Here is a 19,521-nt window from a genome sequence, read left to right as displayed (position 1 = left end):
ATGAGAGTTTATTTGTCAGTTTCAGTTAATCTCTGAAGAACCAAACAGGATGATTGTCGAAACGTCAGCAAGTTTTACTCAACAAAAATATTCAGACGGATTATTTTAATTGATTGGATTTGAAGACATGAAAAGAATGAGGTTATAATAACTTTTAATAAAATGAAATATCGACTCCCTTACGCTAAAATGCGCAACATAAGCGAGCACAAAGTGAACTTAGTGACGTCACCTTCGCTAACTACTGTCGCGAGTCACTTCGGACTTTTCCGGTAGTTTTACCGCAGATTTAGGCAGATTTGAGCCACCGATGGATGACGTTTGTCAGTTCCCACTTACACCATTCGCCTAAAGAAAAAGGCAAGAAACTATCAAATTAATTATAAAGTTCACCAAACCATATACCGTTTTTACTGAGGAATCCAGAAGTTTTATAAAAAGTATTACAGTAGCCTGTGGAAGTTTCCTTGAGAAAAAATAACGTCTGTGTTGTTTGCAGTAGGCAAGGTTTCTTGTCCTACTTCGAGTTTTCGTAGATTTTTGTTTAATTCGATAGGGACTCCCATCAAGGCCCATCCGTAAAAAGTGCAATAAATCTACTGCGTATATAAACGAATGACGACAGAACGATCAATCTTAAAAGCTAATTTATTTTTTTTCTCTATCTCTCTCGCAACGGGTCTATCAATTTCGCACGACCCGCCGAATTTTCAGTTTATGCAAATGCGGAGTCCTCTTTCTCCTCTTTCGCTCTCTCACCATCCTCTTCTAGGAAGATTTCTCAATTGTCTCGAAACTTTAAAGGCTGCCGGTTTGGAGCGTGGCGCAATTGGACGCGTCAAAGGGAAAATTAATTGCCAATTTTCTACTTATTCGTCGTCTCCTGCGCCCTCTCGCGAGGGATACCGGTAATCTAAACAGATTGACAGTAACAGAGTCATCGAGTTTTCCTTTTTCACAGAAAAAGTCTTGATTCCTAATACTTTTCAGAAATTTTTTCGCGAAATTTTGTGATTGACTTACTATTTTCATGGAAATTTTGAAAACAAATACTCGTCGGCACCCTCGCAATTGGGTATATAACATGGTAGAGTTCTCCAAACGATATACCGTTTTTACGACATAATGCGGCATTTAACTTTGGTAATTTTTTATGAAGGTCTAACCGCAGTCCATCTCGCTTGGGTTTCTCTTTCTAACCCTCAATAAATAGATTCGCAATTCCACAATGACTTTCCAGAACCGTACTTGGGTACTTCGTGCATACAAATAGCGAAAGCTGGCGGATGTGTGTAGAGTTTCATCGGCGAGATTCCTCGATGACGTTAATTTTCAGGATTTCGTCAACCTCCACAAATCAACCAATAGCAAGCTGGGAAAACATATACTATAAATCAATTATCTACATAAGTCATCAAATTGGAATTCAGTTTAAGCTTTCTAATGTGTTTTTAATATAGGAGATCGACCTATTTAATGAGCAAATTCATTAAATATTGTAATTAATTTGATAGTTTTTAGCCTTTTCTTCATATATATATTTTTAGGTGAAGTGTGTAGTAGGACAAACGTCATCCATCGGTGGCTAAAATATACCGAAAACACTGGTTGTGCCTAAAGCCGCTGTCAAAGTACCGGAAAAGTCCGTGACTCGCGACAGTGGTTAACGAAGCTGACGTCACTAACGTCACTTTATGCGCGCTTGTGTCGCGTATTTTAGCGCAAGGGAGTCAATATTTAATTTTATTAAAAGTTATTATAATCTCATTCTTTTCATGTCTTTAAAATCCTGTTCCGGAGTAATTAAGAAAATAGGCAACTTTTCTGGGCGATAACTCAAATCCAATCAATTAAGAAAATCCGTCTGAATATTTATTGTCGGTTTATTTATCGCCACTTGCTTTCGTTTGGGTTCTTTTTTACGTCCCCCCTTTCTTTTATTATCTTTCGCTTCGTCTTCGTTTAAAGATAACGAGAAACCTTAATTGCTGTCGTCTCGATTTGTCGAATAACTTTCTTTCTCTTCTGCGAGTTTTATTAAAATTACCGACGAGACGCATCTGGTTTAGCCCGTAAAGGATCTATAAGAAAATCAAAGGAATTAACGCGAGGCGCCTTCCCCTCATCCTCAAAATATCTCCTAGTTTCATCGAGTTCCAGCCCGAAACATTTCGATGTAACTCGTCGCCGTCTTGATTTTTGAATGAAAAAAAAAGAAAGAAAAGAATGCATTTGGATTTCATCCCGGGTTTGGCCATTCACACCTGCAAATTTAGAAATACTAAATCATAATAGTAAAAGGTTTTTTCTTTAATTTACCGGCTTATTTGGCCCAGGCAATTGGCAAAAATAATTGAAAATGCTTAAAGGATGCCTTCGCAAAGAAAGGGTCAGGACTATTCCATTATCCTCCAGTTGTGTTAACAGTGAAAAAACTTCTAAATAATTAGTCATAAAATTATTTAATGCGGTATATCCGATATCCATCTGGCCTGGATACCAGCGTGAATACAAGACATCCGGAAACTGAGCTATACACCATACCAATCCACACAGTTTTTTTAATTTTGGATTCAGTGACTAGGGCTGAGATGTCAAACGTTCTAAAGAGGTATAACGTCGAAACAAGATTTACGACTTGTCCAAAAATCTCTCAACATCTTCGATCCGTCAAAGACAAAATTCCAATTGAGATGCCATTTACGACCTCAGAGTAAACGTCATCAAGCGACATCAAGCATACGTTCATAACTTTGGCGATCACGACGCCCATTTTTTTACTAGAACTGCGAAAACTAAAATTTATAACGCACGCCGAGTGATGCAGTGACGGGCAGATTAGGGTTTATCGTCTAGATAAAAAAAATTATTTCCCATAATAATATCAGAGGCGGCGGCGGCGCACTAATTTATGGTTAATAAAAATTTATTTATCGCGCTTCGCCCTGACGATAAACTAAATTTTCTCGATGGCACTTTCCAAATGTTGCATATCCGCCCGCTAGTTTTTCAAATATTCCTTTTTTAGTAAGTTATATCTCCGTTTCGTAATTTACTTTGATACCGGTGGGGCGCCATTTAGTTAATTTATTTAACCGGAGTTGGCACAATAGTAAAAAAAGTAAGATGCGTTATTTTAATTTTGATATCGAAAAGCACTCATTTTTTGCAATAGAAATAATTTTGTTTATCTCCATGGCTTCCAGGATATTTAATTTTCTACTTTTTGTGGCTTTATGCAAAATATCAAAATTGTCGTCAAAAATGTGTTTTTCTGTGTTTAAGTGTGTAGCATAATTAAAATCTAGACTATTGTTTTTAAACGCTGTTTTATGTTCGTTAATGCGTTTTTGGAGGATCTAGCTGTCTGTCCAATATAAATTTTAGGACATGATCCGCATTTCAACGTGTAGACCCCTGATTTTTGAGATTTTGGACACTTCGTTTTATTGGTTTTTTAAAAATATTCCCATTGTGTTGTTAGTTCTGAAAGCTATTTTTAAAGCACATTTTGACAAATATTTTGAAATTTTTTCACTAAGTTCTCCTATGTATGTAATGTTTTAAATTGTTAATGAAAAATTAATAATGATATTATTCTTTGTTCCAATTTTCTGTTGAGAATGGCGTATGAAGGAGTCTGTCTATAAAAGAGTGAAATGCAGCCATTTTGTGTGTATAAAGGTGATTTGAGCTGTTATGTTTGACTGTGTCCGTGTGTGAAGGTTTATTGTAAATGGAAAAATTAATCTGTTTTGCGTTTTCGTAATAGTTAAGTCTAAAAAATTAATAGAGTTATCCTGTTCAATCTCGATAGTGAATTTGATACGATTGGAAATGGAGCCTCTTTTTTATTCGCCCCCCTGGCGCGATTAAGGGCTTCTTGGCATATTTGTACTTTCCGCTTGCTAAAACGGATATTAAAACTCACTGACGTTTGAAGAAACGGGTTTACTCTAAAATATCCACCCTGTATATAAAAAATTCTACTTCCTGTTCGCGTTGTGGATCGACGTTGTCTCGACCAACTTTCCCGCTTCGTGGATGGGATTTAGGACCAAAAATCCCCGTCCGGAGTGGGTGTAGGGAATGACAATATAGACGAGTAAGGGAGAGGCGAGTGCTGTTCCGGTTGAAATTCATTTACCGTGAGCCGGCACTAAACCGTCTCCCTTAAATCGATACGGCACATTTTCAATCGTATCTTCGTCCTCTCGTGCACACCAACAGTCTGGAAATAAAACAGTGCAACGACGATAGACGACGAACGATTTAAATTATTTCTCGTAGTTCGGGAAAAAAAAGTCCCGTCGAAACGTCGCGATCGTTTGTTTATTGCATTTTTTCCCTTAATTCCGATGAAAAATAAAACGATAAAGTCGAAATGATTGTAGCAACAAAATGTATGATGCTCCGTCTTAAGGATCGAGAAAGAGAGAGAAAGGCTGTTTGGAGAATTTCATCGCTTATATTATGATATAATATATCCTAACCGATACTGGAGCTACCTTAGAATGAACACTTATTATTTATTGAAAAAAATAGTAAAAATTTTTGTAACAAAATGCTACATTACACCTACAGAACTACTTGTTACTTTCGAAAATCGATGAAATAGAATTTTTCGAAAGTAACTACGCTCTTATATATCTCGGTAACGGTAGGTCCTATGGTATCGCCGTTGGTGCAGAAATGATCACCGTCGAAAAAAATTTTTTTTTGCCTGTCCGTTCTCTGTTCTCGTCTTTTGTTTTTTCCTGAATAACTTTGGAACCGTTGGAGCTACAGAATTAAAATTTGCCCCTTTTTAACCCGCCACGAGGCAAATAAGCTTCTAAGAAATGGCATTGATCCGACGCCAGTATCCATCGTTTTTTCGCGATTTTCGACTGTTTTTTCTACATTTCTATGAAACACGATAAGTGTCCCAAATTTAAAGCAATCGATCTCCTACTTGGCACATATATGCAGATTTGACCCATGGCTGGAGGGTCGGGAGGTATTCTAAAAAAATTAAAAATCGCGTGTTACAAAAAACATCATTTTTCAAAAACTGTTTACGAGGTCAAAAAAATTCTTGAACCAGAAAAAGCAGGAGATACGGCTCCATAAAATTTTATTCTTGACAATTTTTCAAAAATATACAGGGTGCGCCACAAATTCAAGAAAACTGAAAAAAAAAATTGCAGATATCAACTTCAAATTTAGCAGAGAAGTAAAAGCCCTGTCCACACTTCTTCTTCAGCCTCTAGACATCCACTCCTGGACATAGGCCTCTTCCAGTGATTTCCATGCCAACCTTTGCTGTGCGGTTTGCATCCAGTTTTTCCCAGCATGTCGTTGAATGTCATCTATCCATCTCGCTTGAGGACGTCCCACACTTCTTTTCGTTCTCCTTGGATGCCACTGCATTAGTGTTTTGCTCCATTTCAAACTGTTTCTAGCAACGTGTCCTGCCCAACGCCACCTGAGACTCACTATCCGCTCTACAAAGTCACAGACCCTTGTTCTTCTCCTTATCTCTTCGTTTCTGATCCTTTCTCTTAGGCTTACACCCAGCATTGCTCTGTCTATTGCTCTTTGTCCACACTTAAACGGTAGTAATTGAGCGCAATCAAATTTTACCAAGTATTTTTTAAAAATGTTTGAAAGTTTTTTTTTTTTTGGTAATTTTAGCTTACAGAAAAATATGTTTTCCTCCATAATCGTTCATCCGATCGGCAAAATTCAGTGCAATAACATTTATTTCGGCCATTTTTTCGATTATATACAGGGTTTTCAAATTATAGGCAAAAATCTAAAAGACGTAGAAAATTGTTCTTTTACGGAGTAAATTATTAGCCTCAAATCAAAAATTGTAAAAAATAATATCTGGTTCAAACGGTGTTGTAGGTGGCATTAAGAGCTACAATTTTTGTTTTTTCTATTGGCTGCTCGGGATATTTGAAAAAATTCATATTGAAATTGTTATTTCAGGGGCTGTCAAGACGCGATGATGTCATTGATTATTACGGTTTCAGAAAAAACTTATTTTTTCGAAAATCATTTACTATTTTCAAAAAATTTTTGAACCAGGAAACATGGAAAATCCAGGGCTATAACCTCTACTTCGAACATCATATATCATATACAGTGTGTGTCGTTTATCCTAAAAAATTCCGTTTTTGGGGCGCGAGATATTTGAAAAAATATCATTCGATAACGCTATTATTTGTGCAAAGTTTAATATTTACCGATGTTTGCTGTAACTTTGAACTTCGACGAGGTGCGAAGGGCATTTTATACAGGGTGCATGCACAATTAAATTACATCGATTTTGCGAAACCGCGAAGCTCAGTGACGATTTTTCGAAAGCAATCTTGTTATTACTGTAAGGCAAAAGAAAAATATTTAGTTATATTATTGTGTTTAATGAAAAGAAAAACAACATATTTAATTCTTGAAAAAGAACATATTAGTTATTAGTTATTACTTTAGTGTTAATAATTAGCAAACGATGATAGCGGAGATATTGCACCCTGTTGATGTTGTAGCTTGATTAAAGTGTTATTATGGGCAACAGATTGCTGTTCCAAGTTATTTGGTGTTTCCGGTCCGCAACTATTCTCCAAGTTTCTTTTCGCGACATTTCGTCTAGAATAATTTGCTGTATTTTTATTAGGATTGAAACTTTTAAAAAAATTAATATCCTCACATTCTGGTGCATATGACTCTCTTACTAATGTTTGCAACTTCTTGTTTTCTGTTTCAACAAATTTATCGTCCTTGCCAGACGCAGATGATAGTCTCATCACAGAAAGTGATGGTGATGATTCTGATAATGCTGGAATCGGAAATGTTGGATGGGAGGTCTGTGCCTTCTTCTACATTCGAATTGTTGGCAAGAAGATAGATTTTCATATTTGGAGGCTAATGTGTCCAAAAAGTTTAAATGTTGCCGGCTCCATCTCCAGAACAGGATATTGGAAGTTTTTTCAACTCACGTCCTCTTTTTATTCTTCCATGGCGCCGCTAGGCTTTATTTTATTGTTAATATCTCTTCTATTTCAGAATATAATTTATCTCTCAAGCGCTTATTTTTATAAGAAGCCAGTAATTTTGTAGATTTTTACTGCGACCTCCTCTGGTGAACTCGTTTCGGCTACTAATGAAGTATTGAACGCTACTGCGTCGCGATAAAAAACAAAACCGTTTGTTTGTTTTGGTTTCGTTTTTTTGAGCAGTTCGTGGAAATTTCTGGAAATGTTGATATAAATGTCTATACTTTCTTTTTCTTCGGCACAAATTAAATATTTTTTTTGTGGTGCGATGATATATTTTTTGTGCCCCCATAATCTTAAATTTCTTAAAGACCGAATTAAGCTCGAGTGGTGGAGGGTGGACTCATCAATCAGTTCCGGTCCTGTTTTTTTTTTCGTGTGCCAAGGACGCGGGCCGTTCGTTCACGAAATGCACTTTCCTTCAAAATTTCCCCTGCCCCGTTGTCGCAGAGGACGACGTTGAAAAATGGACGGAAACCGTTTCGGAAAAATTGGCAACGGCGCCCGGGACGAGTGTCGATGATGTCGCCGACAGGATTCATCGTTTTTTAATGGCCGAGGGGGTGCCTTTTGTGTCTCCGACGTCAAAGGGCCCGACTGGGAGTGGATGGGGGCGAATTTCTTTGACGCAATCGGATGCGGTCTAATTAGGTTCAAGAGGGCTTCATATTGATCATGTTTTAATTATATATTTGTACCGCTCGGAGGCAAACTATAACAATCGGACATCGGGCGGGTTGGGGAAAATTCTTACAACTATACGCGGCGTTAAATGCCTTCTCGTTTGTCGTCCTACACCGATCCAATTAAAAAAATTCAATTGTAATCGACGAGAGGGGTGAGACATCCTTTTGGGAGCCGAATGTGTACGACAGTCGAACCGATTGGTGGACCTTTTGAATCGTGCTGGCATCAACTTCCACCGCAGCGGTTTGTTCTCCCTCCCTTCTCCACAAACCAAATCGATTCTTATCAAGTTGGAGCCTTTTGGTTTGGGAACCGGGGTAAATTTATATGGGTCCCACTTTTTATAAAAGTTTTGGATTCCTCCTGCGTCGGTTTTTGCGCCAATCATCCTGTTTGCTTCTTCATAGCTTGACTGAAACTGGCTCTACCTGCTTTTATATTGTTTGAGGGGGGCGTAAGTACATGAGGAGCAAAGAACCTTAAGACTAAGACAAATAAATTTATCAGCCGAACACAATCACGAGACCGGACATAAAATTTTATTCTATAAAACTAAAATTCTTGCATTTAATCAATTCTTCTACCAATAAAAAATCTGAGAGTCTATAGAAATCTATAAGCAACCTAACAATCTTAACCCCGACTCAGGTCTTTATTTGTCACCAATAAAAGTATTATAGTACTATGGAAGTTTCTTTGAAAATTATCTGCTCCTTAATTTGATTGCTTTAAATGGGTTCAGAACCAATCGTTGTTTTTATATGTTTTAAATCTCTTGTTTCCAGTAAAGTGAACTTTATTTTTTTATGTTCAATTGTCACTCAATTATTTACAGGGTGGTAGAAATACATTTTTAAATTGTATTAGCTTTGATAACATTTTTCTGCCTAACATATTTTAGAAAATATACTTTTTCTCAGACAATATTCGAAATTGAAATATTTTTATCATCTGCGCTGCACCGTTTAAAATTTATTGACGATTTTTATCTATCTATAATCTATCTAGATCTATAATCATGAATCAAATTAAAATACTCTAGAAATAATAGATTAATGGCATGAATGTCGAATGAATGAATGGGTTTAAATCCGGGCTCCTCTCTGTCCCCGATGGTGCCATTTTGCCCAATCCATTGTCTAAAATTTCCTTTTAAAAATTCATTGATATCAGCACCTGGACGATAAGGGGTGCTTATTTATGTTACTGATGTTATAAATATCGATTCATCAGCCCAAATGATATTTTCAAAGATGTTATCTAAGCAATGGCTATCTATCATCAAGTGACATAACTCTAACCAAAGAGTATAAGAGTATACGAGTGTCAACGCCTCTAGTGATTGTGACCAGTCATGAAAACGGAAAACGCGCGGGACGTACGGTTCAATACAATTTAAAGTTTGAAATGTAAAATGTGAAAAAAAATATGTCGAAATAGTTTTATTTTTTTTTTATTAAAATATAAATAAAGTACTGTTATGCGTTATCCGTTTGACTCTAATGTTAAATTCAAATCCGCTGGTTATAAATTTTTTTGTAAGTATTAAGACTGCGGAGATTTAACAGCATAGAGACCGATATAGTATTAAAATATTAAAAGTTTTATTTGAAAAAAATGTAACTTTACTTGACCACCCCGTATGTAATTGAGTGATAATTGAAATAATACAAAAAAATTAAAGATCATTTTAGGGGAAACAACTTAAACCGGACACCCTGTACATAATAATTCGATTCTCATAACTCGTAGGGTTATGATTGTCTTTGTTTATTTAAAATACGATCTTGGTCGAAAAAAATTTTGAAGCACACTTAGAAATAAAGATGGTAAATTGTTCCCAGTCCAACTTTTTTAAAGAAACGAGTGCTGCTTATAATATTAAGATGCTGCATTTAAGCTTGTTTAGTTTAGAAATTTCGACCACGCCCAGCCGGTTAATTAATCTCCAATTTACGCATTTATGATCCGTATCACGACTAGTAATTATTGTTAAACAACATAGTCGATAGTTCGCATTGTCTACACGGAAAACCCAAATTATACACGTCATACGTTCGAATCCTCGTCCCTTTCCCACCCACCCGTTTTCCAAACTACGGTTTATCGAAAAACCGACACCTCCACGCCTCGTTCCCCGAACGAACGCAGTGGGCTTGAAGACGACGCCCTCTGCCGCGCGGCGTCGCAAGGAGCGCCGTACGAATCGCGTGAGAAACGGGTCCGCTCCAAGGGTTCGCCAGTAGACCGTACAGATGGCGCCGCCTTTCCATTTTAATTTTGTTGAATTGAAAGTGGTGGAAAAAAGTTATTTTACGTATGGTAATTTTAATAACATGGAGTAAACGCAGCTTATTTACCGTCATGAGACGTCGTTGTCAATTTAGCCTCCCTTTTTAATCGGGGTTTATTGAATAAACTATGCATTATTTTAATTTATGGTAAGTATTTCATGAGGATATTAATAAATATAATTATCCCACCATCAGGTGACATATTTCGCTAATTGTTGCGCAATGCATTAGTTGTGTATGTGGCACATTTCGGAAATGCGGTTTTAATTTCGAATATGGCAATTAAAATGGCAACACTAGTGGCTGGTTTGATTTATTTCATTTTTGCCCACAGACGCATTAAATTTGTTCCAAGCGCATCCAGTCCAAAGGAAACTCCACCGACATTTTTTTTTCCACTCCCATATCTAAAATACTTAATTACACACTGATCTAGCGTGCGGGAAGCGTCACTTTACCACGCCAGTTTCGTTTCCCACGGATCCGAGCCACTTCGGACATTTTCGGGATTTTCCCGCATGGATTTGGGAGCAATCGGATGTTTTCGGAGATATTTCCCCCGCTTTGAATTTTGACGTTTGTCAATTCTGACGGTCATGTCAGTGAATGTATTCGTGTTATTTTGCGAAACTGACGTGGTAAAGCGACGCTTCCCGCACGCTAGATCCGTGTGTAATTGGGTATTTTACAGACGGGAGAAGAAAATATACTATAACATTCTAAACGTCTCTTTTTTACTTTGGTAAAATTTCAAAAGGCAAAGCAAAAGGGAACATTTATAATGGCTTTTTTGTTGAATGCGGATTTTTAAGTATTTTTTCAATAAATATCGTTATAATTAATTGATGTCGTTTAAATTGGACGGTGCCGAAAAAAAAATTTTGTGAGCAAATATTTTTGCCAGGCATCTTAACTGCTGTGTACACAGCGTGTGTGAGTGTTTGATGGAGCCCAGAGTAATTTTACGCAAAATACACACGGGGTAATATTTGACTTTGGCCCATTACCGGAAAACCCACTCGCGGCGGAAAGATAAATCTCTCTCGAAGAGAAAACACGCGGCGACGCTGACGTCGTCGGACAACAGGAAATTAGTGGTCTCGGGTGTCAGCCTCGTGAATATGACAAAAATGATCGTGTTTCCGTACGACGACAGGATGGGGGTCCTTGTGTTTTTTTCTTGTTTCGGTAATTTTGTATTCCTCAAAATGACGCGATTTTATAGCAAGATAGGAAGGGATAATCCAAATACGAATTAGCAAAAGGTTACTTGTTTTAAAGATACAGGACGTTCAGGTACTGCAACCCGCAGTCAAAAGAATATTTTTTATTAACCCGTGAGTTTCTTTCTATTATTTTATCGCCCTCTATTTATTACAGCCACCGGCTAAGGTAAAAGTTGACGTCTATTAAATCAAATTTATCCAAATTCAAAGAAACTTCTACTGTAATACTATATACAAATCTTCTGGGTTCGTCCTGTATCGCTTGTTTATAAATAAAAGTGGCTGACGTTAGGCTAATTATCCTGTTGGCCTCTTTAGAGCTTAGCTGAAACTGGTTAAACTTCAGCAACTTTGATTCATACAATCCACAGATTTTTCTCCAAGTTAAAGCCTATAAGAATAACATTTTGTATTTTTATGATAAAGGTAAACTCTACCTTACCTTACTAGGAGTTACCAGTATTTTTTTTTTAATTTGTGTCTATATTTGATGAACTGTAGGTCCCAAAAAATTTGCTTAATATCAATTTTTTATCCCTGCCTGCCAAATTTGATTCTCATAATACAGGGGCTTGTGAGAAAAAAGGCTTATGCCAAGCTTTTGTGCGAAATAGTATAACCAAACTAATATCTAGATCACTCGCTTGCTTCCAGAACTCTAGTCAAGTCGTTCTACAGCTATATTCGATGGCCTTTACCCCTGTATAGAGGTACATACTGAGTTGAAGGAAGTAAGACATTTTCAAAATCACATTAACATAATTGAAATTTATTAATACTTATATATAAGGTTGTTCGGAAAGTCATTTCGTTTTTTCCCGTCAGAGGACTTAATTACGCTTTTTCGAAACCAACTTCACACTTAAGCCGCATAACCATTATATGTCTTGAGAGCTGATATTGCAAGGCTTGTGTGTGAAAAAGTTCTATTAATTCTACGCAGTAGTTTTTGGTTGGTGCCCTTTTAAATATGGAGAGCAATAAGCAGCATTTTCGTCATATTTTACTTTTTTACTTCAGAAAAGGTAAAAATGCTGTCCAAGCGAGAAAAAAATTGACGGATGTGTATGGAGAAGGCGTGTTAACAGTACGCCAGTGCCAGAACTGGTTTGCAAAATTTCGATCCGGCAATTTTGATGTCGAAGATGCACCACGGTCTGGAAGGCCGGTCGAAGCTGACAAAGATGCGATAAAGGCATTAGTTGATGCAAATCGGCGAATAACCACACGAGAGATCGGTGAGAGATTAAATTTGTCGAATTCGACTGTTTATGGCCATTTGAAAGGCATGTGCTTAACCTCGAAGCTCGATGTGTGCCCCATGTCCTTACGGAGCGAAATTTGTGTCGTCGCGTTGACGTGTGTGATTCGCTCCTCGAACGTCAAGAAAATGATCCATTTTTGAAGCGGATTATTACTGGGGACGAAAAATGGGTTGTATACAACAATGTTAAACCCAAGAGGTCATTGAGCAGAAAAGATGAACCGGCTCAAAGCGTGTCAAAAGCCAACATTCACCAAAAAAAGGTGATGCTCTCCGTTTGGTGGGATGTCAAAGGAATCGTTTTTTTTTGAGCTTTTGCCGGACAATACAACGATTAATTCAGAAGTCTATTGTCATCAACTGGACAAATTGAATGATTCACTTAAAGAGAAGAGGCCCGAATTAATCAGCAGGAAGGGTGTAGTGTTCCACCAGGATAATGCGAGACCTCACACAAGTTTGGTCACTCGCCAAAAACTTTTACAGCTTGAATGGGACGTACTGCAACATCCACCATATTCTCCAGATCTGGCGCCTTCCGACTACTATTTGTTCCGGTCCCTGCAAAATTTTTTGGATGGCAAAACCTTTACCTCAAATGAAGATGTCAAAAACCACCTGAACCAGTTTTTTGCCAGCAAAGACCAAAACTTTTATGAGAGGGGAATTATGTTACTGCCAGAAAGATGGCAAAAGGTGTTGGGCCAGAATGGCCAATATATAATTTAATAAAATATTTATTCATTATACGAAAACTGTCTTTCATGTTCCCCAAAAAAGACGAAATGATTTTCCGAACAACCCAATAGTTTTAGTCGTACAGTGTAATGTACTACCTTGTCGCAAGTCTACTGGTCCCTCTGGTCGGTCTCTTTTCCCTCTTAAGGCCCCCACAGACGTCGTTCTTTTTTCGCAATTTTACCCGCACGGGTAAAACAGCACGGTTAAACACGAACAACGACTTGCCCCCAGTCGTACGCGTTGTTTTGTATGTTTCGTCAGTTTATTTGAAATTGCTGGCAAAAATCATTGGTGTTGGATTTTACAATGACGTTAGCAGTGGCGGCCGCAGTTGCTATTACAATAAAATATTCTGAAAAACAACGAAGACAATTTTCACATGTTAATCTATGAAATGAATTACGACTAGAATCGGGAGATTGGTTTAATTACCTGCGGATGGACGAAGAAACGTATTTGGAACTGCTCTTTTTAGTAGCACCACTGATAGAAAAACAAGATACCGTAATGAGACAAAGTATTTCACCACATGAACGTCTCACCGCCACACTAAGATTTCTTGCTACGAGAAGAAGTTACGAAAATTTTTAGTGGCTATATCACCCCAGGCCCTTGGGCAAATTATACCAGAAACGTGCAGTGCCATATATTCTGTTTTAAAACACCATTACTTAAAGGTAAGAACAAGGTTCTTTACATGGCTACATGGCTTGTTATTTATAAAATTAGGTGCCTTTTTGATCGGTAAGTTTATTTTGGAATTTTCAACATTTAATAGAACCTTTTGTAATACTTACCTCATTGCTACTTGCTTCGTCACCAGTATTAGTAACTGTGCTCCTCGGTGTTTCTTGGTCTGTAAGAAATAATAGATATTCGTAGTACAAGTGTGGTTTATAGATGTCTTCAGTATCGGAACCAGATATCTTAGATTGTAAAAACTACAGCAATATATTTTTATTCAACAATACAATTTTAAAATCTCTACTCAAAACTAACCCTAATTATTGCTGTGTATAATAAGTCCTTCTTAACTGTTTTCCCACCACACACTGACAGACTTGAACGAACGCGTTTAAAACGGACGGTTAAAATCAAGCAGTGGCAGATATTTTTGAACGCCAGCAAAAAGCACCGTTTTAACCGTGGGGACCTTTACACATGGTTGCGACTCCTGTCTTGAATTTGGTCGTTCAAGTGTTCATGATTATACTGTCCCTTCCTTAAAATGAATACACCATTCTCTTCAACTGTTCCTGATGCTTGGTATTTTGTTTCTGTGCTTCTGAGATATCTTTTTGCAATAATTCTAATAAAGGGTTGAACAATGTTATAAAATACGAAGTTTTAATATATTGAATCAATTTTACATCGTTACATTACACCTTCTGCGTGAATAATACATAAAGTCGTTTACCCTCTGAATTCTTAGCCATTCCTGTTTAAAAAAAACCTAATAAAATGTTAACTTAGTATAAATCGGATCGGCTGTTACAAACCACCCCCCGTTCAAACCCGAACGCCGTTCCGGATTTTCGTCAATTTGACATTCGACAATTTGCAACCATCTTATTTTTATGGCTCAGAATGGTGACACAGTGACGAATGTTTTTTTTTATTAACATTAAAATTAAAAAATTTTTTTTATAGGACGCGAATGGAACCTTATTTTTTCACATGTTGATCACTGAGATTTTGAAGATTTGACGTTTAATTGCGACTCTATATTGTTTCAGGACACAGTATGGCCCCAGACAGCCGGCACACCTCAAAAGGAAGACTTGCATTGTCGATCTTATGCCTCCAGACGATTTATTTCCAATCTAGCGTTGGTAAGTTGCCACTAGTGCGCTAATTATTGCGGAGGAGGAATTTAAACGTGAAGCGAAACCTCCCCTTTTGAATCTCTCTTTCTTCGGGTCGTTTCTGATTAAGTTCGATAGGCGTATACAGACGCTCAGCTTCCAAGATTTCGATAATGGCCTACCTTATGAACAATGCTTCTCAGCTTAATTGCGACACTTTGCGTCGTTTAAGCGTAAGTGTGCTTTGATTTTGATGTGTTGGGGAAGGGCGACACCTTCTGCAGTCAAATCGAAAAAAAGAAACTTTAGCAATGTGCTTAAAAGAAGAAAAATGATTTTGTGTTTAAAAAAATATCATGAGTTTGGTCGCCCCATATTTTAAACTGATAATTCTACAAAAACCCAACGGTAGTAGTATCTGGCAATTTATTTCGAATAAATCGGAACTAATAAAAAGTCGGCGGACACGAAAAACTTTTAGTCGCCTCGAGTGTGGATCGGCGTACGGGGATAATCAATCAATATTTGTTTCCCACATGATACCAATTTTTCGGTATGGTATCTCGATTGTCTCCCATGCTCCTCGCTGACATATCGGGCCCATTCATCATCCATATACGTTTCGCGTTCCATTTTGTGTAGGAAACTAATGATCACTTCCTTTTCTGCTCTTTTGTCATTCGAAGAGACAGTTTAATTCAGATACACGTTTGCAGTCGGCTACTGTATAGTTATATCAGCGACCACGATGTTTTTTTTAGCATATATATATATATATATATATATATATATATATATATATATATATATATATATATATATATATATATATATATATATATATATATATATATATATATATATATATATATATATATATATATATATATATATATATATATATACACACAGTGTTCGAAGTGTTTTCGGAGCGCGAGCATTGAAGATGCCAAGTGAGATTTTGGCGAAACGTCTGCAGGATTCCTGTCGGATGCAAGATTTGCAGGATTCCAGTCGGATGCAGGATTCCAGTCGGAGTTCAACGAGCGAACGGATGATATCCCGGAATATAGTGTCATCACATTTTTCCATCCGTGAATCAATACGTGAATATATATATATATATATATATATATATATATATATATATATATATATATATATATATACAGGGTTTTTCACTTAAAACTCCGCACGCCAATAAGTCCAAAACGAAAAGAAATATTTAATTTATGTAAAAAGTAATCAAAGTGTGGGGTCAAGTAGATATTTCCCAAAGTTTAAAATATTCGACGCCTGCAAAGAGCTGGGCGTCGCGACGCATCGAAAAATTATTCGATTGCAGAGACTTTGGAAATACGCACATACAAAAGTACATATTATTTAAAAACTTTTTTGTTATTTACTCAAACTTATTTACTTTACCCTTTTCTAAGTTATACCGATTTAAAGTAAACATTTCTTGATTAAAAAAAATGTGATTAACGCTTATTTTTACAAGTATGCCATCAACGTTAGTTACTATGGCAACCATTGTTTTCGCAGTTGTTTTAAGTGCAATTACAAACGTAAGTTGTTATTGCTGTATCAAAAAATTGTCAGATTTTGTCACAAGAAATATCCAAATTTGTTCGGTTAAAAAAAAACTAAGAATCATTATGTGAAAATGGTGCAATTTAGCAATGAGGAAAAAGTAGACATGTTACTGGTGTTTGGAGAATGCAGATGCAATTGTAGAGAAGCAAAAAGAGTTTACGCACGGCGTTATCCGCATAGAAGAGTCCCCGATGCAAAAACCCTTTCAAGTTTATGTAAAAACTTAAGAGAATATGGCAGCTTCATAAAACCTAAAAGAGATAGGAACAGGACGGCTACAAATGATGAAAATACTGCTGCTGTAATTCAGCAGGTTGATAATAACCCCAAGATATCCCTATCAGAGATAAAAGAAAATACCGGTGTTACCATAAGTTCTTCATGGAGAATTCTACATAGAAACTCTTTTCACCAGTACAAAAGTAAACTAGTTCATAAACTAGAACCAGGCGATTATGCTAGAAGAATGTATTTCTTAGCGACATTGTCCGATTTGTATAGCCAAGATGCAAATTTTCTCTCGAAAATTTTATGTAGCGACGAAAGTCGATTTCAAAATAATGGAATCGTTAATAGACACAACTGTCGTTTTTGGTCCGAAAACCATCCTCGTTGGATTACAGAAAGAGGTAACCAACGAATTTTTAGTATCAATGTTTGGTGCGGCATATTAAATGGATTTCTTATTGGACCTTACTTTTACGAAGGAACTTTAAATGCAGATCGCTATTTAAGATTTCTTCAAACTACACTTCCGGAACTATTAGAAGAAGTGCCTCTTGACACTAGAATCAATATGTGGCTACAGCAGGATGGAGCGCCTGCACATAATGCCCAAATAGTAACGAGGTATTTGAACCGAGAATATCCCAATAGATGGTTTGGTACTAATGGACCGGTAAGGTGGCCGGCGAGGTCACCACCAGATTATTTTCTTTGGGGCTACCTAAAAAACGTTATCTATGAAGAACCTATCGAAGATATGGCTGATCTCATTAACAAAATTAGTGCAGCGTGTGCCGCTATCACAAGAAGGACTCTCCTACAAGTGACCCAAGCCCATCAGTTAAAAGTTTTTGATAGTTGTGTTCGAGCAAATGGACATAATTTTGAACAAAATTTTTGAAATGTCTTATTATGTAGTTAATTGCAATAATAATTTTGGTTATTAACTTGTAGGTATTTTACTGTTTTTTTCATTTATTAATCATGTTATCAGAACTAAATCGATACAAAATAATAAATAAAATCATACTAAAATAGTTGAAATCTATTGTTTGTAATTGCACTTAAAACAACGGCGATAACATTGGTTGCCATAGTAACTAACGTTCATGGCATAGTTGTAAAACTAAGCGTTAATCACATTTTTTATTAATCAAGAAATGTTTACTTTAAATCGGTATAACTTAGAAACGGGTAAAGTAAATAAGTTTGAGTAAATAACAAAAAAGTTTTTAAATAATATGTACTTTTGTATGCGCGTATTTCCAAAGTCTTTGCAATCGAATAATTTTTCGACGCGTCGCGACGCCCAGCTCTTTGCAGGCGTCAATTTTTTTAAACTTTAGGAAATATCTACTTGACCCCACACTTTGACTACTTTTTACATAAATTAAATATTTCTTTTCGTTTTGGAGTTATTGGTGTGCGGAGTTTTAAGTGAAAAACCCTGTATATAATGCTGCTAAAAAATTCATCGGGGTCGCTGATATAAGTACATATCCTCTATGTTCTCTTTTGCATAGCTTCATCAATTCTTGCCTTCCAGCTTTTCCGTGGTCTGCCTCTTTTAATTCTTCCTAGACTCATAAATTAATTTGGGTGTTCTGTTCTTCGCGCATTCGACTCATGTGTCCAAACGACATTAGTTGTTTTTCTTCAATAGCATCTGATAGTCTCTTTTCTACATTTATTCTGTTCAAAATTTCGTCATTTTTGATTTTGTCCATTAATTTGATTATACAGCACCTTCTCCAATACATTTCTGTAGAAGCTACCTTTTGTTATATGTTATATGTCACTCCCAAGTACTTATACTGGTTTGTATGGTTTGTATGTTTAATAGTTCCCACATCAGTTTGTAAATCTTGTCCGTTTATTCCAATACTCATGTAGTGGGTACATTTCTTCCATTTCTTTTATTCTTCCATAAGCTTTCTAAACATATTGTTTGTATCGTCCTCATCTTCTGCTAATATTACTTGATCATCTGCAAATAAGACACTGTTGATTTTCGTCTCCACTCCTTTAAGGCCTTATCGATGTAAACTTTAAATAAAGTGGGTATCAGGCCGTTATTTACCAAAATTTCTTGAGAAGGTTCTTTTCTAATTTTTACTAAGCTTTTCGTGTTATGGTAGCACTGAAAAGATGTGAAAATGTTATTTATCTGTTTTTATGGAAAAATTGCGAGCGATGTCGTTAAATGACACTCCAAAAGTCCATCGCTCTGAACGATCGTGAATAGTGTTTTAGTTTGAAGTGTTTCCTTTGTTGTGTGATTTTCGTAGAAGGAAGAAAAGTATGAAAATCGTACGGCGAATGGTATTTCACATCGTGTATTGTGTTTAAAACAAGTTGAAATTTTTCTGTCGAATTTTTCATAATTAAACTGGCTACGACACCCATTCATTCATCGTTTGCCTCCCGATTTGCCGATTCCGTTAAAGATTGTGTCTGATGCCGTGCTGACGAAGTGCGTTGCGTGCACGCAAACCCATAAATAAAACGTAATTGTTCTCGCCCGTTTTCGTGAGGTGAGGAGGAGGAGCAGGAGGAGGAGGGAGTATCGAACGTTCGTTCGAAGAATCGCGGTTTCGATGGCCGCCGCGGGCGGCGGCGGTGTCACAGTCCTTAAAAACTTTT

The 19,521-nt window shown here is 36.7% G+C and overlaps 1 protein-coding gene across 5 annotated transcripts in view; it reads left to right on the top strand.

The window, feature by feature from the left end:
* Positions 1-19,521, top strand: part of LOC132701791 (cubilin) — an 84,780-nt gene that overhangs the window by 20,027 nt on the left and 45,232 nt on the right. For all 5 annotated transcript variants that reach the window (XM_060669984.1, XM_060669986.1, XM_060669985.1 and 2 more), the window contains one exon: positions 14,989-15,084. In XM_060669984.1, coding sequence (XP_060525967.1) covers positions 14,997-15,084 — 88 coding nt within the window. In that variant the 5' untranslated portion in view covers positions 14,989-14,996. The remainder of the gene's footprint in view (positions 1-14,988; positions 15,085-19,521) is intronic.

Source organism: Cylas formicarius, unplaced genomic scaffold (assembly GCF_029955315.1).
Source record: "Cylas formicarius isolate icCylForm1 unplaced genomic scaffold, icCylForm1.1 PGA_scaffold_5__7_contigs__length_24384050, whole genome shotgun sequence".
Lineage (NCBI taxonomy): Eukaryota > Metazoa > Arthropoda > Insecta > Coleoptera > Brentidae > Cylas > Cylas formicarius.
Note: the sequence above shows the minus strand (reverse complement) of the source record. Positions and strands in the feature narration are given on the sequence as shown.